Source organism: Mustela nigripes, chromosome 3 (genome assembly GCF_022355385.1).
Source record: "Mustela nigripes isolate SB6536 chromosome 3, MUSNIG.SB6536, whole genome shotgun sequence".
NCBI lineage: Eukaryota > Metazoa > Chordata > Mammalia > Carnivora > Mustelidae > Mustela > Mustela nigripes.
This window is the reverse complement of record NC_081559.1, coordinates 20,390,790-20,415,768: the sequence shown is the minus strand read 5'-3', so window position 1 is coordinate 20,415,768 and position 24,979 is coordinate 20,390,790. Positions and strand designations below refer to the sequence as shown.

The following is a 24,979-nucleotide window of genomic DNA, read 5'->3' as shown; positions in this document are numbered from 1 at the left end:
TTTCTTTTTCCATATGGGGTCTGAAAATTGGTCAGAATTAGACTGAGTCAAAGTGACTTCTGAGGACTGATTCAGATTTAGAAATTTAGCTGGTCTGGAGTCACATTAGGTCTAACCTAAACCAGACTGGTCCAGTATGAAGCCTCAGGTGAATAAATTTTGTTTTAAGGCTGAACAAGTAGGTTTACTTTACCAAAGATTATCTTGAATGACAGTGGCCACTGTGGATAACTTTTAACCATTTTAAGAGAAGCCTATCCATTTATGAAGTGCCCTAGAGAGAAAGCTGTCTCAGCCAGGCACTTACTATACTCGTTGTTGGGAGGGAAATAATCTTTTGCATCATCTTTGCCCCCTTGTGTGTCCATGGGATTGCTCAATACTGCCATAAATATTTGCTGTTTGTCCTAGATGAAACCTGACAACTTATTCAAAAAGTTTTTTTTTTTTTAAGTAGTTCTGTGGTAGAAGTTGGCCAAATTGGAAACTGATATTCAGAGCCTGATAGGAATTTTGGTTTTAATGCTTCTCTCCTAAATCAAAATGAAACTGTGTGCCCAGAGGGAAAGTAAAACATTCTAAAGCCATTGAGGAAGGATTTACTAAAACATTCCAAAGAAACAACTGTAAGTCTAGAATTTAGAAATCTTTTGATTTCCATCTTAGTTGAAGATCTTCTCCAGGATATAAAGAAGCGATTTGAGGATAATGGAGTTAGATGGCTGGGTAAGTATCTTGCCATTTAAATTACATCCCGGTTCTTTGAAGAATTACCAAGTGTACTTGTCTAACAAATCGAGTCTACAAAAACAGAAATGTAGACTTAGAAACAATTCAAAGCCCAACTATCCTTTTTACCAATCCCCAAATCCCTATTCATCTGAAAAGGCTTTCAGATATTGTAAAAAATGTGGATTTAGGAAACAAAAGCCCTTCTTGAAGAAATTTATATCCTCTCTGTGCCTTTGAGATGTAAATGTTGTATTTGGTTTCCCCCAGGAACCTAGGACCATCTCTTGAAATGCAAACTTCAGGGAGGTAATTTTTTTTTAATTATTAAATTTTTTATTAACATATAATGTATTATTAGCCCCAGGGATACAGGTCTGTGAATCACCAGGTTTACACACTTCACAGCACTCACCATAGCACATACCCTCCCCAATATCCATAACCCAACCACCCTCTCCTTACCCCCCTCCCCCCAGCAACCCTGTTTGTTTTGTGAGTCTCAGTGTTTGTCTCCCTCCCAATCCCATCTTGTTTCATTTTTTCCTTCCCTACCCATCAAACCTTCCACATTGCTTCTCAAATTCTTCATAAAAGGGAGATCATATGATAATTGTCTTTCTCTGATTGACTTATTAGGGAGATAATTCTTTTTTTTTTTTTTTTTTAAAGATTTTATTTATTTATTTGACAGAGAGAGATCACAGTAGGAGAGAAGAAGGGAAGAGATCACAGAGAGAGAGGAAGGGAAGCAGGCCCCCTGCTGAGCAGAGAGCCTGATGTGGGACTTGATCCCAGGACCCTGAGATCATGACCTGAGCAGCTTAACCCACTGAGCCACCCAGGCGCCCCTAGGGAGATAATTCTTATCAGGAAAGTATATAATGGGCCACTCCTCATGACCCCAGCACAGCTGTTTTGCCCTTGGCTCCCGTCCCTTGCTTTAATAAAACCATCTTTTTGCAACAAAGACGTCTCAAGGAATTCTTCCTTGGCTGTTGGCTTTGAACACAAACATCTTTCCTACACCAATGTGATCTAGAATAATCTTTGATAAAGAAAAACTAGTTTAGAGGCACCTCGTGGCTCAGTGGGTTAAAGCATCTGCCTTTGGCTCAGGTCTTGTGGGATTAAGCCCCAAATCTGGCTCTCTGCTCAGCAGGGAGCCTGCTTCCCCCTCTCTCTGCCTGCCTCTCTGCCTATTTGTGATCTCTGTCTGTCAAATAAATAAATAAAATCTTAAAAAAAAAAACAACAGAAAAAAGAAAAACTAGTTTAAGTTTGTTGATTTAATTAAAACAATACTATCTTTAAAGTTATCAGCATTAAATATAATACTCTTATTCTAATAGATTTACTAAGAGTCAAAGGAACTCATTCTTGCTGTTGTAGAATTTATCAGCAAGAAAGATAACTTAAAGTGATTAGCTGCTCAATGTCTTAAGAAATTTTCATGTGTAGACATAATTGTTAAGAATTAGGTAGATGTAAGATTTACTATGAAGAAGACTATACTTCTAGAAATTGTAAAATGTATTAATGAATTTGTCAATCCTACTATAATAGGCTACTACTATACTAGTCCACAATTGCTTTCTTCTTAGTTACCACTAGGAATAAAGGATTCTCAGGGTTAAGAACCCTAATCAATATGTGTAATTAAAACTACTTAGAAATAATAAGGATGAAAAATAGGTAAATAAAGTAAAATGACCATTTGTTCCAGATTGAGGAATTTTAAAAAAAAAGTAGAACAAAATCTGAATGGGCGTGGAAAAAAATTATAGAAAATTGGTAGAACAGGAATCTTGGAAAGTAAATTTTACATGTGGTTATGCTGACTAAAGTTAGGACAGATGTATTTAAGTTTTTAAATAATGAGTTTTAATATTAAAAACTCACTGGTAAAAAAGTTAGAATTTGGTTTTGTCTCAGCTGAAAAAACAAATTTTGACTATTGGTCTGCTTTTCATAAAAGATTGTAAAAAGTATTTTTCAACCTTTTGGGTAATCTACCTGGAAAGCAAATGTTTTGTGTCTTACCAAAATAATTTACTGTGCTTCACGTTGTCTTTATCAGGGTCTTTGATCACTTAAGAAAACCCATTTTTTTTTTTTTAAGATTTTGTTTCTTTATTTGACAGAGAGAGAGAGATCACAAGTAGGCAGAGAGGCAGGCAGAGAGAGAGGAGGAAGCAGGCTTCCTGCTGAGCAGAGAGCCCAATGCGATGCGGGGCTCGCATTGGGCTCGATTCCAGGACCCTGAGATCATGACCTGAGCAGTGGCTTAACCCACTGAGCCACCCCATTTTTTTTTTAAGAGAGAATGGAACTTGGGTGAGGAGAGGGAGTGAGGGAATCTTAAATAGGCTCCCCACCCAGTGCAGAGCCCCACATGGGGCTGCATCTCAGGACACTGAGATCAAGACCTGAGCTAAAATCAAGTCAGACACTTAATCCACGGAGCCACCCAGGTGCCCCTATATTTGCCTTTAAAATCTATTATGGCTTTAGTTAAATAGGTAATTAAGTATTATTTCATAGTGATCTGAGATCTTATTTACTCAAATGTTCAAACCTTTTGACATTTTGGCAACATCCTAAAATTGAATTCTAAATGAAATCTCTTTGATTTCAAAGTAACTTGAGTTTTCCCAGAGGGTCCCTAGAAAACCTCAAAGAATTTGTCTCTCACCCTGTAAGAGAGATGTTAAACTAGGTTTATTTAATGTGTTAAATTATGTGGAAGCACTGTCAAGTGAGAATTGACAATAAACTTCTGAAGTTATAGGTATATGGAAATATATTATTAATACAGGTATTTGGAAATGGTTCCAAGTTTCTAGAAAGTTGTCAATACTCCCATCCAATTAATATCCTAAATTATTGTGTACCACAGACATAACTATGTTTCTTTATCAAATGAACTTTCATCAGATCTTTAATCATGGCTACTTTTTTAAAGGTCTTTCCATTTACAGACAGTTACTGTTTTACTCGGATGCTTTTATAAAGTGCTTCATCTTCAGAAAGATTCATGGTAATATCATAAAATTGAACTGGTTAAGAATTTCCAGAACTAATGGAAAAAATGACCCAAATAGAACAATAATTAATGATATGAGATTGAGTGGACTGATGAAGGTGATTATAATTATTTTAGCCCTTTTTCTTTGAAACATTGCTGGTTCCTTAATGTTTAATTTTTCCAGATTTACGGGAATGTTTGTTCTCTTTTCTCTTAATCTATCTATGACTTACAGTAGTTTTAAAAAGTATATCGCTATAAAGAAAATGGAAACATTTACTTTTTCTCCTTAGCTGATTCCTCCAGAACTCAGAAATTCAGTGAGCATTCTTATTTTCCTGGCAATATAATTATGTGCATAAGTTCAATAAGAATCTGTTTTTGAATAATAGGGAAAAACTGGAAACTTTGGTTTTATTACCAAGGCTTTGACTAATGTTCTATTTGAGAAGATTTATAAAATCAGATATGACCAGACTGTTTGAAATGACTAAGGTTGACTTTATGGAGCCAACAAAAATGCATTGGAAAAACTGGCCTGGTATCTTGCTTACAGGATTCCCAGCAGCCTTATCAGGTGACTAAGGAAGACCATTTCCTGGCAGGCCCAAGAAACTCAAGATATCCTGGGGACCTCAAGAACAGAGGAATTCAGACAAATCAATAGGTATTTTAGGTGAAATCTGATGGTGAGTCCTTCACTTGGTTTCTTTGCCTGGAGATGTTTTTAAAAGTTCAATCTAAGATTCCTTATAAAAAGCTTTAGCAAAACAGATTTGAAAAAAGCCTATAGAATCAATCACTATTCCTACTGTACTTATATAAATAATCAGGCCATGTTTAATGAGGCTAGACATATTTTAGCAAACAAATCAGCCTTCCTATGATTATCTTTGATCAAAATGAGGGTGAGTGTAGAGAAAAAAAAACGTGTTTCAGTAAAAAATTGTAATACTCATAGATATCAGATTCTAGTCCTGGTCATTATTTTTGACATTTTGTTATTTATCTGTACACCCAATTGGATCTTGAATTCTTCTAGTTCCTCAAATATCGGAGGAATTCACCAAACTAATATTTCCCACCTTCTGATTTGGAATCACGAAGAACAAAGACTGCCCTTGAACATTCTTGGAAGGGATAATACCAGCTCCTCCTTACTACCCAGATGGCAGCCAAACTTCAGGGACTTGAATGGTGGGTCTACATCCCTCATTAGAAAGAGGTCCTCTGGGGATGCGTGGGTGGCTCAGTTGGTTAAGCAGCTGCCTTCGGCTCAGGTCATGATCCCAGCGTCCTGGGATCGAGTCCCACATCGGGCTCCTTGCTCGGCAGGGAGCCTGCTTCTCCCTCTGACTCTGCCTGCCATTCTGTCTGCCTGTGCTCGCTCTCTCCCCCCCCTCTTTGATAAATAAATAAAATCTTAAAAAAAAAAAAAAAGAGGTCCTCTGAACTCTTGGAAGTGTACACCATCTGGAGATCTAAAACTAAAATTGACTAGGGAGGTTCCTCCTCAGATGCAGATGGCATCGTGGGGACAGCCCTCCCAAGGTTACAGAGCAAGAGCACCATCTCCAATATTAAATCTTCATTCTTGTTGCCTTTTCGCTACTTGCTTTTCTCTTTGTTAATGAGCAGGAGAGACAGTGCTCCTTAACTCTGGCAACTATGGCTGGATCTACTGCTAAGGCCCTAGCTGTACAACAAAATCTCTATATTTCTTTGCTAATTGGTTTTAGATAGTAGAATTGCTTTACTTCTCAACTGAGCACAGAATCTGCTGTGCGATAGTAAAATACTCCTTGTGGCACCTAGATCAAAGTCTCTGGTATTGTACCAAATATAAGAAATTAACAAATAAGCCTCTGGATAGAACCTGTATATTCTTTGCTATATTTGATGACAGCTGGTTTGGTTCATGGGACCCTGGCTGAGAAGCATCCTTCAGTCTCTTGGCATTAATTCCTAATAGTTGTCATTGTAGTCTCCCTGGTGCATTGCGTTCTCTCAATCATCTTAAATGTATGTTCTCAACCATCAACCATACATTACATGGTCACACAGTGAAGAAGTGTCCAAAAAGATGGACAATGAGATGAACAAAAAAAACCCAATTATTTTATGGATCTGACATCATAACCCATGAGTTTCACAATGAGACAAGAGCAACATAAATCATACCTGAGAGTGGCACTAATACCAAATTTTTGGATGATCTCTCATATATGAGAGGATGACCAAAACGGGGTAATTGTTAAATTAATTAAATAAGGAGACCATTGGCATCATGAGGCTCTAATCCTGTGGTGACCTATGTAAGGTAAAAAAATCTAAGCCTGGAAATGCCTTGAGGGTACAAATCATAGTGCTAAGGACAACCAATCACAAACAGTCAACCAGGCTTTTAGCTATAGATGGTCAAGAGGTGCCTTACTCTGCTTCTGTCCTTTTTCTACAAAAGCCTCTCCCTGAGCTCCTGTTAGCAGAGTGCTTTAAAGCACTTCTAGTTTGGTGCTGCCTGGTTTGGATAGATTTTTCTTCATATAAGCTCTTAAAAAAAATCTTCTAGATATAAAGGAAAACTGCAAAGTTCAAAAGTCTTTATGGTATGTCCTATTTGTGTGAAAAAGGAAACAACACATACATTGGTACTTAGGCATATATATGAATGATATATTTTATATATATGTGTATATACATATAGACATATATACATATGTGTGTATGTGTATGTATATGTATATATACACACACACATATATATGTATATATATATGATCCTAGAAAGATTCCCGAAAAACTTAAAAATTGTCACTGAGAGTGACTGAGAGTCATGGGAAGAGAAAATACTTTAAGCTTCATACACTTCTATATTGTTTGAATTTCTACTACATACGTTTTTGCAATTAAAACAACTCCATATGACTAAAAGTGTGCATACAAGAAGTGGAAAATGTGAAGAACCCACATTTTGCATGTACCTTTTACTAGCTATGTGGCTTTGGATAAGTCACCTAAATTTCAACAGATTTGTTTTGACATTGTAATTTGGACATAAAACGTTACTTGTATACGATTTCATACAGTTAATGATGGTGGTTCACGGTAAATCTGGGAAATCATAACACACAAAAAGAATTTCTCTTTTGTGAAATGTAGTGAAAATGTCGGTTCTGGGAAAAATAATTTTTTTTTTTAATAATTCGGCAATGGCCTCCGAGAGACATGCTGTCTTGTGCAGAGTATGGGGTAAAAAGTAAAGGGTGTGCTTAGCACTTCAGCCTCCCTCCCTAGAGTGTAAGGCTCTAAGGTTCTAGCAATTGCTATGGATGTGACCTCGCAGTGAAAGGGAATGGAAGCACTTCTTTCGTAAACACTGGGATGGGGGGCGACCAGGGTCATGGGTGATCTTTCTTACCTGCTGCCCCGGCCATGTGCTCATCCATGCTGAGCAGGAGCTCCCAGGCAGCTGGCTGGATGTCTCCATACATTTCTTCTGTCAGAATTGGTGCTGCCTTGATTAGCAGAGATAAAGGAGCAGGTGACAGGCTCATCACCTGGGAAAAGATGGAAATCACATCTGAAAGCCTTGGAAGCCGCTGATTACTGTACTTCTCTTGACACCCAAGTACCACCTCCCTTCCCTGCTTTTCTTAAATGACCTTCAAATACGTTCTAAAATGATGGCATGTTTATTGGCATGGTGTAGGACAAACTTCACATCTTATTTGTCAATGGGAAACTATAAAAGATACTAATTTTTTTTAAGAATTTATTTATTTGTTTGACAGAGAGAAATCACAAGTAGGCAGAGAGGCAGGCAGAGAGAGGAGGGAAGCAGGCTCCCCACTGAGCAGAGCCCCCAACGCGGGGCTCGATCCCAGGACCCTGAGATCATGACCTGAGTCGAAGGCAGAGGCTTTAACCCACTGAGCCACCCAAGTGCCCCTAAAAGATACTAATTTTATCATGCTTTCATGACAAAAATATCTTGCAGCTACCTAAGGAATAAACTGTAGAATAAGCTCTAAGAGAAAAGAAAGACTCCAGCCAGAATATCTTCGTGTTAGTAGACTTTTTTTTTTTAAGATTTTATTTATTTATTTGACAGAGAGAGGTCACAGTAGGAGAGAGGAAGGGAAGAGATCACAGAGAGAGAGGAAGGGAAGCAGGCCCCCTACTGAGCAGAGAGCCCGATGTGGGACTCGATCCCAGGACCCTGAGATCATGACCTGAGCCAAAGGCAGCGGCTTAACCCACTGAGCCCCCGTGTTAGTAGATTTTTAAAGCTTCCTGTTTTCCTTCCTGTTAGGAGCTGATGGCCCATGGCAGCCAATGAGGAGCTTCTAATTTAGAAGGAAGTTCCATTCCGAGAGTTAGTTTTCTAAGCCAGTAGTCCTGGATGACGTTGTCCCTTTGAAACATTGTATATTGTGGCTATTGCCCTAGATTATGCCACAAAAATCCTATTTAACCTATTTATTTCTATTTATTTTAACCTATTTATAATAAATATAATATACTTATTTTTTAAAAAATTTATTTACTTATTTTAGACTGAGAGCTCGAGCGTGAGCAGGGCAGAGGGAGAAGGAGAGAGAAAGAATTGTAAGCAGAGTAGCCACTGAGCACAGAGATTGAGGCAGCACTTAATCCCATGACCCTGAGATCATAACCTGAGCGACAACCAAAAGTCAGATGCTCAACCACTGAGCTATGCACGTGCCCCCATTATTTCAGATAATTCAGGTGATCAGGGTAAGTTGTGGACAGTCTAGGTCTTTAACCATTTTGAAAACTTTCCAGAAGGGGCATCAGGGTGGCACAGTTGGTTAAGTAACAGATTCTTGGTTTCAGCTCAGGTCATGATCTCATAATCATGAGATCGAGCCCCACATCAGGCTCCGTGCTCAGTGTGGAGTCTGCTTACAATTCTCTCCCCATGCCCCTCCTGCTCGTGCTATCTCTTTCTCTCACTCTAAAACAGAGAAATAAATCTTTAAAGAGAAAAAAAACTTTCCAGAAAAACAAGTTATTTTTCACAGGCACCCCCTCTCCCACCTTGGGGAATGTGTGTAATGATTTAGACCTTAGGTTGTAATAACAATGTAACAATGTGTCTTGCTCTTGATAAGAAGATAAGTGTATTATCTCTCTCTTTTTTAAAAAAATTAGCATATAATGTATTATTTGCTTCAGGGGTACAGGTCTGTGAATCATCAATCAGTCTTACACAATTCACAGCACTCACCATAGCACATACCCTCCCCAGTGTCCATAACTCACTACATTGGAAAGAACTCAAATAATGGAGGTTAAAGAGCATCCTACTAAAGAATGAATGGGTCAACCAGGAAATTAAGGAAGATAAGTGTTCTATCTCTTTTAATCCATGCAATAATCCTTTGAAATGGGCCTAGTGTTATAATCCCCACCTTATATATGTATGAGGCAGCTAAGACCAAGAGAAATTAAGCGACTTTTCCAAGGTCCCAGAGCCAGAGCAGGAGCTGTGGGATTTGAACTCAGAAAGTCACATTCTAAGAGTGGGGAGCATCACTACCACGTGCTGGTGGGGATTGACTCCATGGAATTGGGAGAGTGGGAGGAGGCACAGTTCCAGCCGTGTCTCTGTGGAAGCTGGCTGGCTAACAAGAAGGGAATTTTTTGGTTTGCACCCTTGGTGGCATTCTTCCCCACCAATTAAAGGGGTCTTCATGCTAACTGTGCGGAGCGGCACTGGATGTCTCAAGCACTGTAAATGGGCTATCTGGCACCCCCTTCTGATTACGGCTCCGTGAATGTTTCTGATCCAGCTGTCCGTACCTGCAGTCTGATGTATTTTAGCATCCCCGAGTCCTTCTTCCCTTCTAGGTTGGCCTCTGAAACTCTCTTCTTCAGAGAAGGTGTCCGCAGGCATGACTTCTCTGAACACTGCAAAGAACATAAGATAGGGGATGAAGAGTGTTGCCTTCTCTTGAAGGCCAGCAACACTGTTTCCCCCCAAATTTTCCAAGTAACTGTCTTCATCTAATGGGAGGGACGATGTAGGCCTTGTAGGCCCACACCTTCCGAAATTGGTAAAAACAGTTAATTTTGGAATGAAAGGGAGCTCAGGGATCTTTAGCTACAAACTCCTCTTTTACCAAGATGGAAACTGGTGTCCAAAGAAATGGAATACCTTGACCAAATTACAAAGCCGGCTGTGAGCAGAAGTCAGAAATGACGAGGACCTTTTGATTTCCATTTCAGAGCAAGTCATATTCCATGAAGCTGTTAAAAACACACGTCTTTTAAAAAATTAAGTCCGTTAAAACCCGCTCTCATAGCCCCTTTACAGGATTGGATGATTCACACTGGGCATTTGGTCATAGGAGAAAGAATATATTTGCTAAAAGAATGTTAGGAAGTTAAAAATAAAAGACTCATCAAGAAAGTACAGGTTCGGAGCACTTACTATCTAGGCCAAAGTTGTAAGGTAAAATGGTTTCCTTAGAAAAGCCCAAATCATCAAAAAACAAAAAACAAAACCACATTGGTCTATAGGAGGCAGTAGCTCTTTTTTCAAATTATCTCCTGAACCAGGGTCCAGAATAAAACTGACTTCTGTATAAGCACGGAGGAGACAGCTTTCTTCCTCCAACTCCCTAAATGCCAAGGGATGGAGGGGACAGAGCAGCTGAGAGAATGATCGGTCCTAATGGTGACAGGCTGTTGTTTATTTATCCGGAGTCTTGATTCCCCTAGTTGTGCACTGTGGGCTGTGCAAAGAGGGAATCCATCCTTCCACACAGAATAAACGCTCATTTATGTTTCCAGTTCCGTGTCAATGAAACACTTTCTCCCTCAATGCTGAGGAAAAAACGGAACTCCTTAAGAATTTTGAACAGTGCTTCACAGTGTTATAGATGGAGATATTAGGAAAAAAAGACAAATCTAAAAGTACACGAATGTTCCAAGAAAGTCTTTCAAAACTCTGACAAAAAGACCCAAGACAATGCATCTGGTGTGTGACTGGTATGTAATGAACTTTTAGAATGAATCTACTTCAAAACAAATGAATCCGAGCTCTTACTGTGTTTTCTAAAGATAAAAATGTGGAGGCACATACTTGGGAACATGTATCATTTGAGGAGATAAACCCTCAAATGATGCATTGCATTTTTTTTTCTGTGAATGTATAAACAATATACAGCAAGACCCACGCCTGTTTTATAACTTAGAATCTGTTCTAAAATCACATGGCAAAATAAAATAAAATAAAATGAAATAAAATAAAATCAAATGGCCATAATTTTTCATAATGTAGGTGTGTATTTGGCATCCTTTTTAAAAAGTCAAGGTATTTTAAAAGGGGCATCTCTCTTATTCTTTTTATAAAACTATATGTGCAAATTTCAGAATGCTGGAAAACACAGAAAAACTTGGAAGAAAAAAACAGAAACCCCTATAATCCTTAACCAGTGATAGCTGTTATTTTGTTCCTTTCAGACTTTTTTTCATTCTGTGTGTCTTAGCACAATGGTGAGGATGTCCTATATGTAGTGCCCAAATTTTAAGCAACTCATTTTATTAGGATCTTGTGATATTTCCCCAGGTAACTAGATAAGATTTTCAAAATAGGATTTAAAATATGATTTTCAAACTTTGTTAATATTTTACCTTTTCTTCTCTGGCTGGACATTTTATCTTTTTCAGGGTTACTTTTGAATAATATCTCTTGGTTAAATTATAGGTTTTTTTTTTTTTTAAAGATTTTTTTTTATTTATTTGCCAGAGATAGAGAGAGAGAGAGTACACACAAACAGGCAGAGAGGCAGGCAGAGGCAGCGATGAGAGAAGCAGGCTCCCCACCCAGCAAGGAGCCCGATGTGGGACTCGATCCCAGGACCCTGGAATCATGACCTGAGCCGAAGGAAACGGCTTAACCAACTGAGCCACCCAGGCGTCCCAAATTATAGGTTTTTTATCAGGCAGATAATCAGCTTAGAAGAAAAAGGGTGAACATTCATGTTTGCCTCTGACACTCTGGGGAATGTAGGATTCTGTTTAATCTCGTTTACTAGGGACAGAAGGTATATGTCAAGCTTCTCAGTATGTATCAAATATTTGGTATTCATGCATACTTCCCTAGGATGCATTATGTGTTCTGGTGTCTCATCATCATTAGGATGCTTGTGTTAGAGGAAATGGAAGGGAATTAGCAGGGCTTTCACTCTAGGAGGATGGGCTAGTGATTCTTCAAGTGACTTGCTGAGGCTTGAAAGATAGGTACCAAAGATGCATACTCGTGTGACTGGCACTTGGATACACTGTGAAAGTCCTCAAGTGTGACTGGTGTGACCTCTACTGATGTGACCCCTACTCAGACTGACAAGCCTAATATCAGTTGCTTTTTGGCTTTTATAACTCGATGTAAAACTTGGCCAGAAGAGAACTAATTCCTGGATGCAGGAAAAGGCTAGTTCTGAAGGCATATTTTGTTACTAGTGTTTCATGGAAGAGTAAGAAATTTCATTGGACTATGAGTTGCCTATGCTGATTGGAATTACACATCAAGCTGGTACATGTAAAGAAACCCAAGACTAGTAATCCAAGACCAAAGGACAGAATGTATCACCGATAGAGGATGGCATTCATTGTGGAGTCAATCTACCAAGGGGAGGCAGCTACACAGCCCCAGGAAGTGGCAGGGATCCTGGGGCATGCTTGTTGTGGTCTGCTGTAGATCTTGGACCACTGACATTTTCTTCTCTCTGTATGGCTTGGACATACATTCATCATATTTGGCTCTGTGGCTTCTCTCCTCATTCTGACCACTGTTGATCAACTTTGTAATCCAAAACCAGTCCTTTGACTGACCAGGGCTTTATCCAATGATGTTTGGATCACAAAGAGAAAGAGTGGAGCCTACAAGATGAACAAAACAGGAGTTGTTGGTCAGGGGACAGAGATGAGGAAGAAGATGTAGATGCAGAAAGAAGTACAGGTGAGAAACTAGGCTGATTCTGATATAGACAGCAGATTTGGTTCCCATTCCTTTGGGGCTTGGCTCTTTAGGTTGGTCCTTGGTTTCATGACGTTCTGCTATGTCCTTTGAAGAAACTAATTATTTGAACAAGTTTCTGTGGGTTTCTTGCAAGGAAAATTATTGACCAGAGAGACATAATAATTATTTTAAATAAAAAATTGATTTATTCATTTAATAATTCAAGAGTGTTTCTTAGGAGTTAACCAAATGCCAGGAACTGGGCTAACCTTTGGGGATTTACTGCGGAGCAAAACTCCCTTGATGTCTGGCCCTCATGGACAACGTATCTTACAAGGAGAGACTGATAACAAACAAGCAAACAAAAAATCATGGTATGCATAAAAGTAGACAAATGCCACGAATGAGGAAGCATTGTGGAAATAATATGGTATTTAAAATTCAAGAAAACTGGGGGTGCCTGGGTGGCTCAGTGGGTTAAGTGTCTGCTTTCAGCTCAGGTTAGTATCTCTGGGTCCTGGGATTGAGCCCCTCACATTGGGCTCATTACTTAGTGGGGAGTCTGCTTATCCCTCTGTCCCTCCCCTGCTTATGTTCTTGTGTGCTCTCTCTCAAATAATAAAATCTTAAAAAATAAAAAAAGGGATAAAATTTAAGAAAACTGGAGTCAGTTTACCAAGCTCTCTGGGAAAGAGATCTTCCTGGAAACATATTTCATGCCAAGAGAAATCTAATTATTTCCCCAAAGGTAACCTAGACCTTTGGGCCTCACACATCTTTGACATGTGAATTTGAATGGGGAGACATTCTAGCAGATGAAATCAAGACCTACAGCCTGGTTTTGGTCTCATAGTAGTGTTTTCCAAAGCTTTGGAAAAACATTAGTCCTGCAGGAAATCAGCTAGCCCCTTGCCACTTGCTTTGGCTTCACAGAATTTACTGTCACTGTTCCTTTTTTTTTCAGGCACGTATCACCTTGTACCCTTTTAAACTTTTTGGGTGAAAGGAAAAAAAAGTTGTTTTATCTACTCCTTTTCTTTCATCAGGAAGCACTTACTGAAAATATACTCTGTTTAGAACATGGCATTGGACAAGATACATATATAAAGGAAAAATGAAAGAATATTTTGGTGAAGGTAATATACAGTATATAAAAACCCCTCAAGCTTGGAAGTGCACTAAAATAGACTAACAGGATGTACAGTGTGTCTCTGAGCATTGAAATGTAGATTAGCAGATTGATCAGAGTTACATGGGTTACAAAATGTACTAGCTGCCACAAATATATTCTGCCATAAAAACCAATTCAAGAGGAAACAGGAATGAAATATCAATTGCTCATAAGGCTCAATTTTAATCAGAATCACTGCTTTTATTCTTGATATATTGCCTACTCTATTTTCAGTTTGGCCCTAGAAATGTGGGCATTATTCATTTATGTGAGAGATTCAGCCCAGGAAATGGAAACATCAAGAGAGATCAAAACAGAGCTTGCACAGGAGGCTGGCATTTTGAAAATAAAATGTTTATTGCAGCAGACTCAATGCATTTTTTCAGCTCTTCACCTGCATGACTAATTTAAATATGTTAAGATTAGAGGCCACTGAACTCTTGCTTTACTTTCTCTTTGCCTTCCTAAACTGTAAGCATGCCTGAGGTTGGCAAGCCTCTTCTGCCGCCTCCGGCCAGCATCCCTGGTGGGCTAGGGGCAGAGGGCACTCATAAACTAGACAGCCCACTTGGCCGGTCGTTCAATTCTTACTGTCCCTCCACTCTAAGAGGAACTCTGGTTGATACCACATAGGAAACAGTGTGCAAGACTTCCCCGGAAGTTCATAATTAAGTGGCAGAGGAGAAACAGGGAGACAAGGGGCCCCATTTTGCAGGCAGATTGATCTTAAAACTCTCAGAGCTCGCCACTTCTCACGGGATAAAGACTAAAGTATGGATTACAGGTGATGGTATAGTTGGAGCAGTAAGGAATCTCAGAGTATGTAGGGTGAACAACAAACATTAATTCCAACATACGTGGTTTTCTCCTAAAACTAAGAGAGTTTTCATGTGAAGGAGAACTTACTTAAATAAAAATATATCTACATATCTGTATACATATATTCACACATGGATATAGGTACCTTTATGGTTCTTTTTATGACATCATTAACAGCTCAGGAAGTTACCCACGTTGATCTATTCCCAAGATTTTCCTGCAGAATATGTGTAGTCTGAATACCATGAGATACAATAGAGTATCTCTAATACTCCAACAGAGCTTTAAAAAAAAAAAAAAAAAAGCTCTGGATTTGATATTCCATATTTCTGAATAAAAGTCTAGCTAAGTACGTTACAGTTGTGAACTGTGACCGTTTCACCCCTCTGAGCCTCCAATTCTTCATTTGTAAAATGAGGAGTACAGTATCTCTTGCACAAAGTTTATAAGAATCAAAAAGCACTTTGTCAGTGATACATACCTGTGTTACAGCATTACTTACATGCTTTGAAAAAAAAATACTGAAAGATCCTATCCTGGATCTTTCATAAGTGTGCAAACAGCACACTTATGCATGAAATACAGTTTTTTTTTTTTTTTCTTTAGGATCTCTTGTACTACCCCAAATTTCTTCAATGAACTGTATTATAATTTAAAGAAAAATTCCTTTGTGAGTGCTAAAACATTACAAATTGCTGCATGACTCAACTGCATATTTTTTGTTATTGCTCATATTCTCCAGTTGCTTGATTTGAATTTTATGACCCTCCCTCCACCGCACCAAACCCGGCTTGCAAACTCCTTAGGGGAAGGATCCTCTGATTCTACTTATTTACTTTTTACTTCTCCCAGAATACCAACAGCAGGTGCACAATGAATGCTCACTGAAATGAATAGGTATTATATCAAAATCTCTTTGTAAAACCACTTGTGAGGAGCAGCTGCAGGGGCGGCCAGCAGCACGGGGTTAGGCGTCTTGGCCATCACGCCTATTCTGGGGCAGGTGGGTGACCCAAGTCTTTCCCGGCAGGACCACAGCAGCCCTGGTTACTGTCTTCATCTCCTGCCAGCTCAGCTGTTCAGTGTACTTGTCAAGAAAGAGCAGCTGAATGCTTGGAAAATGTAAGAATTTCTTTAAGGAGTTTCCTTTGGTCTGATTTGACCTAGATTACTCTACTATTTATCTGTGAACAATTGGGCCATTTATTACTTATTCCTTAATAAGAAACTGATAAACCATGTCAGTTTCCTATTACCGCTATAATAAACTACTGCAAAATTCATGGTGCAAAACAACACAAATGTATTATCTTACAGTTTTTGAGGTCAGATCTAAAGTGGATTGGCAGGGCTGGGTTCCTTCTGGAGGCTCAAAGGAATCATCCATTTCTTCATCTTTCTAGCTTCTAGGGGCTGCCCCATTCCACAGCTTATGGCTCTGGATCGCTCCAACCTCTGCCTCTGTGTCCCATCTCCCTAACTCTGACACACATACCTCCTTTTTCACTTATAAGGACCTACATAATGACAATGATCCCACTTGGATAATTCAGAGTAATTTCCCCCTTCAAAGATTCCTACCTTATTCCCTCAGGCAAAATCCCTTTTGCCACATAAGGTAACCTATTCACAGGTTCTAGAAATTAGAATAAAGACCTCTTGGGGAGACATTATTCTGTCTACCACCATGACCTACTCATCACCCACACCCCTATGAATGCATATTCATTCCCAGAAATAAAACAAAACCTGGGAAAAGATACCACGAAGATAAAGCACCTGTCTTACTTTGTTCACCTTCTACCTTTGTTCAAAATCGCACAGATCTCTAACCTGGTTTATACACCTGCAATGGCCTGAAATTTGTATTTAGAGAAGATTGCTGGGACATCATCTTCCCTATCAAAGGCATATGACCAGGTGATGGTTCACTCACCTCTTTCTGTTTCTTGCCCCGGAGAGCCACACTGCTGCTGCTGTTACTCTCCCGGAGGGAGTCCACAGTATCTCCATAGAGTAGCTTGATGGCTCTGACCAGCCGAGCGCAGGAGCGGCTGTGGTGCAGGTAACAGTGAGGGTGGCAGTAGTCGACGTGGGTGCAGATGAAGCTCTGCTGATTGCACAGCAAGATCATGACCTGGAACACACATGTTCCTGAGACTCAACCAAGCCATCAGCGTTGAAACCACGGTGAGTCACTGAGTCCCTCAGGAAAGCAAAGGGTTACAACTCTTTATGTACTTGGCCTCTTGGCTCTCTCCATTCACACTTGACAGAAAGAGATTTTTGAAACAAGAAAGGTTAAGTGACCTCGAAAATTTAAACCAATTACAGTGGAGCGTTATGATTTCCCAACAGTTTCAAATGAAGATTCTAAACTTAAACCACCTTATTTTTGCAGCTTGTGTGTTGTGGAAGGAGTCAGGTAGAAGATCAGCGACTGGTGAGAAATTCTCTGCCAAAGGATTTGGCTAGCCTTTGACAGTCCTGGGATATCTTTAACTCCAGCCAAACCATGTGGAATTGAAAACACTTCTGCATCTTCTACCTTGGCCTATAACGTTCAGCTGAGCCTGAACCTGACTACAGAGCTTCATTTCCCCTTTCTACAAATTAATTTTTCTCCAGATTTTCAGCCAGTCTAGCTCTTGGAGCTCGATATGGCTCAAATCCTCCCATCACCTAGATTTCCCGAGTGGGATTCAAGAACTCCGTTGTTTTAGAGTATATGGTTCTTTTAAGATAAGGAATGAAGACCTTTGAGTTTGTAACTTCTGAAGTTGCCCTCCGAAAAAGGCAATAGTATTCTAGTGTCCACAAGGCTAATTAAATATCCATAGAGTAATCTTCTGAATGCATCCATCCTTCATGAAACCAGTACCTAGCCCAACAGCTAAACTGTGAGAGACTGTGTGCCATACTGGATGGAGAACATAAAATAATTCTACATGGACAAGGCCAATCAAACCTATTACGCAGGGCTGCCACATATTTCCTCAAGAATAAGAGGACCTACTTACTCTGAGACAAAGAAAAATAACAATAATAATCAACTCTATACTCTGTCAAACCCAGATAACAATATCTCACACTCTTCAAAGTTAAAAAAAAAAATAGGTGTGGTCTGAGCAGAACATCCAGATCTCTCTTGAGATTCAGTGAACATCCCTGCTCTTCCTGTATATACTGATGTAAGGGAGGGTACATATAAGAACTGTAAGGTTTCCCTTGTTTTTCTCACATCTGGCTGATAAAGAGAAATACTGAGAAGACTTAGCAACAATAACCAAAACCAAATAAACACACAAATGACCATATGATCAGATTTTAGTTTACAAAGATTCTGATTTGGTACAGTATCTGGGGTGGAGGTAACCTAGAAATCTGTAATTTTAAAAATTATGCACAGGGATGTCTTTTAGATAGATTTCTAAGATGCTCCCCAATGATCCCACCTTCTGGTATTAATGCCTTTGTGAAACCACCTCTTGTTGAGTATGGGCTGCCCTAGTGACTTACTTCTAACCAACAGAATGCAGCAAAGGTGAGGAGATGTTACTTCTGTGATTAGATTGCATAAGACGCTGACTTCTTTCTTGTTACCAGACTCTCTTTTATTGGGTTTGCCATGTTGGAAAGGTTCACAGAGCAAAGAAATAAGGATGGCCTCAGGCCAATAACCAGCTAGAAATTGAGGCCCTCAGTCTAATGGTTCTTGAGTAACTGAGATTCTACCAACAATACACAAGCTTGAAAGCAAATTCTTTCCCAGTCAAGCTTTCAGATAAGACCCCAGTCCTGGCTAGTACTTTGGTGTCTTGTGAGAGATCCTGAAGCAGAGGGCCTAGCTAAACTGTTCCAGGATTCCTGAGCCATAGAAACTATGAGTTAACAAATGTGTTTTATTTAACATACACACAACTATATTAATATATGTATTTGAATATATTTATTTGAATGTATAATTGCATTTAACCCAGGCGATCAGGACCTGAAAGATAAGATGTGGAAAGGGGGTTGACTGATGTAAGCACAGTGTGGGTACATGCCACATTTCTCTTTCAGGCATAAGCAGTCAAGGGGGCAGGCAAAGCTTTAGGCGATTTCATGAGAACTGGAAGATCAAAGTTGGAGTTCAGAATTGCCAACGGGAAGAACTGAGTGGACAGTAGAGAAGGGAAGTTTGGAGAAATGAGACTTGGCACTTGCCTTCTAGGCATTTGTTGATTGAGTAACTAAGCAGCCAAGCAGAAACCAGCTGACAAGCAGAATGGAGATTTTGGCAGTTTCACTGTGATGAGGAAGTAAAATTGGAGTTTCTGACCCATCAAGACTGGGGGCACACCCAAACTCTCACTGGGAACCTTGGAATGCTTCAACTGGGAGGTGTGTGTTGGGAGGGTGGGAGGTGGCTGTTGGGGGGTGGATAGCAATACATCTAGTCAAGTCAACTTCGTCCTTATAGGACTGCGGTGATCTTTACTGTCTGCCAAAGTATAGGGTGAATCCTCTCTGGAGGGAGATAGCATCATTGGGAACCTCTATAATCCCTAGTCAAGTCAACTTTGTCCTTATAGGACTGTGGTGATCTTTACTGTCTGCCAAAGAATAGGGTGAATCCTCTCTGGAGGGAGATAGCATCATTGGGAACCTCTATAATCCCATGTTTTGTTTTGTTAATTAATAGTCTTTGTTTTAGAGCAGTTTTAGGTTTATAGCAAAATTGAGCAGACTGTACAGAGAGCTCCCAAACACCCCTTGTCTCCACACATGCACAGCAGCCTTCATTATCAACATCTTCCATCAGAGTGGTACGTTTATTATAATCCATGAATCTACATAGACATGTCACTATCATCCAAAGGGCTTAGTTTACATTAGAGTTAGCTCTTGGTGCTGTACATTCTATGAGTCTTGACAAATGTATAATGGCATGTATCCATCATTGTGCTTCTACAATTTTTCACCCACCATACCTGGTAGTCAATGAAAACACTAGGCATATTAAGGAACAAACTAAGAGAATATAATAGATTCATATATTGGAGTTAGCAGTTATGGATTTTTAAATATGTATGATCAAAATGAAAATTAAAGAATATTGTAACTGAATGGTAGTGAACATAGGATGTATCAAATGCATGATACAACTAAATTTCCTAAGGAACATCTATAGTTTTATATATAATATAAATCTTGATGTAGTATCTAAATCAAGAAATTAGGGAAAGAATATATGTTAAACTCAAAGAAAGTAGAAGGAATTAATAAAGGTAATAGGAGAAATTAACAAAACAGAAATCAAATATTCCCTGAATGACAAACCAAAAGCTGATTTTCTGGTTAATAAAACTGAGGTACTTCTGGCAAAACTGATTTAAAAAAAGAAAGAAAAGCTATAACTCATGAATACTGGGAATAATAAAGGTACATCATTGTAGATCTTACAGAATTTAAAAGGATTTTAAGAGAACATTATAAACACCTTTTTGCTAAAAAATATAAATATTTGGATTAAATTAACAAATTCCTAGAGGAAAAAAATAGATTGCTCGAACTGCTCCCAGAAGAAATAGAAAATCTGAATGGTCTGAATCATATTACATACGTTGAATTTATAATAAAAATCATCCTACAAAGAAACATTTAGATCAAGATTTCTACTTAAAGAAACAACATTGGCTTACACAAATACTTCAAGGAAAACTAAAAAGCATTATTGAAGGAAATCTAAAAGGTGGGACATAAATTAATAGAGGGACAGACCACTTTATACATTAGAAGATTCAGTATAATAAAGATCTCAATTCCTCAATATTAAATGATGCTTATATTCAATATAAGGCTGATTTAAAAGCTTTTTAATAGAAATTGGTAGGTGAGGGCATCTGGGTGACTCAGTCAGTTAAGCATTTAACTGGATGTTGACTCAGATCATTATCTCAGGGTCATGAGATCGAGCCCTACACTTGGCTCCTTGCTAAGTATGGAGCCTGCTTAAGATTCTCTTTCTCTCTCTTCCTCTGCTCCCCACCTCCTGCTCACTTGTGTTCTCTCTCTCTAAAAAAAAAAAAAAAGAAAAGAAAAGAAAAGAAAAGAAAGAAAGAAAGAAAGAAAGAAAGAAAGAAAGAAAATTACCAGGTGACTTTAAATGGAAGTGAATATGGCCAAGAATAGACCAAGCCACCTTGAGGAAGAACAAAGTTGGAGAATTTACCCTTATATGAACCAAAAAAATCACAACACAACACAGTTTATAACATAAGATATCAATTATATGCATTTCAAAAACAGACAAAACTAATCTATGATGTTAGAAGTTAGGATGGTGGTTACTGTTAGAAGAAGGTAGTGACTATTAGAGGGCATGTGTAGGGCTTCTAAGGTATGATAGTGTTCTTGAACTGCTGGTGGTTACACAGACCATCACTTTGTGAGAAATTTTTGAGCTGTATACATAGGTTTTCTATGCTTTTCAAGATGTAGGTTGAACTTCACTAAAGAGTTTACTTTAAAAACAGCCTCAGAGACTCTCAAAATTAGGTTCTGGGGGTCAGCCAGTTGTGAAGACACAGCACTGTAAACTCTGAGGAGGGTCATCTACCAGCCAGCCCTTACCTGACCCTACCAGGAAGTCAGGTGAAAATGAGAGGAGATGGTAAAGAACATACCTAAGATGGGTAACAGTGCAGGCTGTACTCTGCTAGGTGTGAATCTGATGTTATGCTTCCTTAACTTTCTCATTCTTTCCTCATGCCCAGCCCAAACCTTCAACTCTAATCCATGCCCAAAGTTTCCCTGAAATCCCCTCCTGACTATGACCTCTGAAGAACCCTTTGAGGTGTAGCCTTTGTTGTCTTAAGATCTCCATGTTCTGGTTTACAATCAGATCTATACAGACACAAGGCTGATGCCATGACCTTGCTCTTAGCATTTGTGGTAACCTGTAGAAAATTGATGGTGATGCTTCTTCTGTGGTACCTAGGCTGTCTTGGTCACCAATCTGACCTGATCCCTCAGGGTTTTCCCTGATTTACATTGACCTACAAGCCATCCATAACAAAGAGACTTTGGTTTTAGTTAAGCTTAAACTGTGGGGAGGAGTCAAGATGGCGGAGAAGTAGCGGCTGAGACTACTTCAGCTAGCAGGAGATCAGCTAGATAGCTTATCTAAAAATTGCAAACACCTGCAAATCCATCGGCAGAACGAAGAGAAGAAGAACAGCAATTCTGGAAACAGAAAAACAACCACTTTCTGAAAGGTAGGACTGGCAGAGAAGTGAATCCAAAGCGACGGGAAGATAGACCCTGGGGGGAGGGGCTGGCTCCCAGCAAGCGGCAGAGCGGAGCACAAAATCAGGACTTTTAAAAGTCTGTTCTGCTGAGGGACATTGCTCCAGAGGCTAAACCAGGGCGAAGCCCACGCGGGGTCAGCATGGCCTCAGGTCCCGCAGGGTCACAGAAGGATCGGGGGTGTCTGAGTGTCACAGGGCTTGTGGGTATTGGAACGGGAAAACCGGCTACAGAGACAGAGCTGACGGTAAGCTCACAGCTCAGTGTTACCTTGAACCTCCAGCGCGGCTGGAGGTCAGGCAGACGGGAGTAACTGGGCGCTGTTCTCTGAGTGTGCACTGAGGAGTGGGGCCCCGGCTCTCGGCTCCTCCGGGCTGGAGACCGGGAGGCCACCATTGGTATTCCCGTCCTCCAGAACTCTACAGAAAGCGCTCAGGGAACAAAAGCTCCTGAAAGCAAACCCGAGCGGATTACTCACCCCAGCCCCTGGTAAGGGCGGTGCAATTCCGCCTGGGGCAAAGACACTTGAGACTCACTACAACAGGCCCCTCCCCCAGAAGATCAACAAGAAATCCAGCCAAGACCAAGTTCACCTACCAAGGAGTGCGGCTTCAATACCAAGGAGAACAGCAGAATTCCAGAGGAGGAGAAAGCAAAGCATGGAACTCATGGCTTTCTGCCTGTGATTTTTTTTAGTCTTGCAGTTAATTTAATTTTTTTCTTTTTCAATTTTTTTTTTCTCACCTTCTGGTAAAATTTTTTTTTAACTTTTACCCTTTTCTTTTTTAACGTTTTTTAACTAGTTTATCTAATATATATATATTTTCTTTTTATATTTTTCTTTATTCGTTTTCTTTTTTTTAATTCTTTCCTTTTCCTTTTTTTTTTTTTTTTTTCTTTCTTCCTTTTTGAACCTCTTTTTATCCCCTTTCTCCCCCCTCACGATTTGGGATCTCTTCTGATTTGGTTAAAGCATATTTTCCTGGGGTTGTTGCCACCCTTTTAGTATTTTACCTGCTCCTTCATATACTCTTATCTGGACAAAATGACAAGACGTAAAAATTCACCACAAAAAAAAGAACAAGAGGCAGTACCAAAGGCTAGGGACCTAATCAATACAGACATTGGTAATATGTCAGAACTAGAGTTCAGAATGACAATTCTCAAGGTTCTAGCCGGGCTCGAAAAAGGCATGGAAGATATTAGAGAAACCCTCTTGGGAGATATAAAAGCCCTTTCTGGAGAAATAAAAGAACTAAAATCTAATGCTCTAACCAAGTTGAAATCAAAAAAGCTATTAATGAGGTGCAATCAAAAATGGAGGCTCTCACTGCTAGGATAAATGAGGCAGAAGAAAGAATTAGTGATATAGAAGACCAAATGACAGAGAATAAAGAAGCTGAGCAAAAGAGGGACAAACAGCTACTGGACCACGAGGGGAGAATTCGAGAGATAAGTGACACCATAAGACGAAACAACATTAGAATAATTGGGATTCCAGAAGAAGAAGAAAGTGAGAGGGGAGCAGAAGGTATACTGGAGAGAATTATTGGGGAGAATTTCCCCAATATGGCAAAGGGAACGAGCATCAAAATTCAGGAGGTTCAGAGAATGCCCCTCAAAATCAATAAGAATAGGCCCACACCCTGTCACCTAATAGTAAAATATACAAGTCTCAGTGACAAAGAGAAAATCCTGAAAGCAGCCCGGGAAAAGAAGTCTGTAACATACAATGGTAAAAATATTAGATTGGCAGCTGACTTATCCACAGAGACCTGGCAGGCCAGAAAGAGCTGGCATGATATTTTCAGAGCACTAAACGAGAAAAACATGCAGCCAAGAATACTATATCCGGCTAGGCTATCATTGAAAATAGAAGGAGAGATTAAAAGCTTCCAGGACAAACAAAAACTGAAAGAATTTGCAAACACCAAACCAGCTCTACAGGAAATATTGAAAGGGGTCCTCTAAGCAAAGAGAGAGCCTACAAGTGGTAGATCAGAAAGGAACAGAGACCATATACAGTAACAGTCACCTTACAGGCAATACAATGGCACTAAATTCATATCTCTCAATAGTTACCCTGAATGTTAATGGGCTAAATGCCCCTGTCAAAAGACACAGGGTATCAGAATGGATAAAATAAAAACAAAACCCATCTATATGTTGCCTACAAGAAACTCATTTTAAGCCCGAAGACACCTCCAGATTTAAAGTGAGGGGGTGGAAAAGAATTTACCATGCTAATGGACATCAGAAGAAAGCAGAGTGGCAATCCTTATATCAGATCAATTATATTTTAAGCCAAAGACTATAATAAGAGATGAGGAAGGACACTATATCATACTCAAAGGGTCTGTCCAACAAGAAGATCTAACAATTTTAAATATCTATGCCCCCAATGTGGGGGCAGCCAACTATATAAACCAATTAATAACAAAATCAAAGAAACACATAAACAATAATACAATAATAGTAGGGGACTTTAACACTCCCCTCACTGAAATGGACAGATCATCCAAGCAAAAGATCAGCAAGGAAATAAAGGCCTTAAGTGACACACTGGACCAGATGGACATCACAGATATATTCAGAACATTTCATCCCAAAGCAACAGAATACACATTCTTCTAGGAATTTATAAATTCCAGGAAGAAATAGAAAGCCTGAACAGACCCATAACCAGTAAGGAGATTGAAACAGTCATTAAAAATCTCCAAACAAACAAAAGCCCAGGGCCAGACGGCTTCCCGGGGGAATTCTACCAAACATTTAAAGAAGAACTAATTCCTATTCTCCTGAAACTGTTCCAAAAAATAGAAATGGAAGGAAAACTTCCAAACTCATTTTATGAGGCCAGCATCACCTTGATCCCAAAACCAGACAAGGATCCCATCAAAAAAGAGAGCTATAGACCAATATCCTTGATGAACACAGATGTGAAAATACT

At 39.4% G+C, this 24,979-nt stretch overlaps 1 protein-coding gene across 12 annotated transcripts in view; it reads right to left on the bottom strand.

Annotated features, from left to right (window-relative positions):
• UNC80 (unc-80 homolog, NALCN channel complex subunit) overlaps window positions 1-24,979 on the bottom strand; it is a 230,625-nt gene that overhangs the window by 77,482 nt on the left and 128,164 nt on the right. For all 12 annotated transcript variants that reach the window (XM_059393393.1, XM_059393382.1, XM_059393389.1 and 9 more), the window contains 3 exons: window positions 16,673-16,873; window positions 9,584-9,691; window positions 7,176-7,314 (listed from right to left, as the gene is read on the bottom strand). In XM_059393393.1, the coding sequence (XP_059249376.1) occupies window positions 7,176-7,314; window positions 9,584-9,691; window positions 16,673-16,873 (448 nt within the window). The remainder of the gene's footprint in view (window positions 1-7,175; window positions 7,315-9,583; window positions 9,692-16,672; window positions 16,874-24,979) is intronic.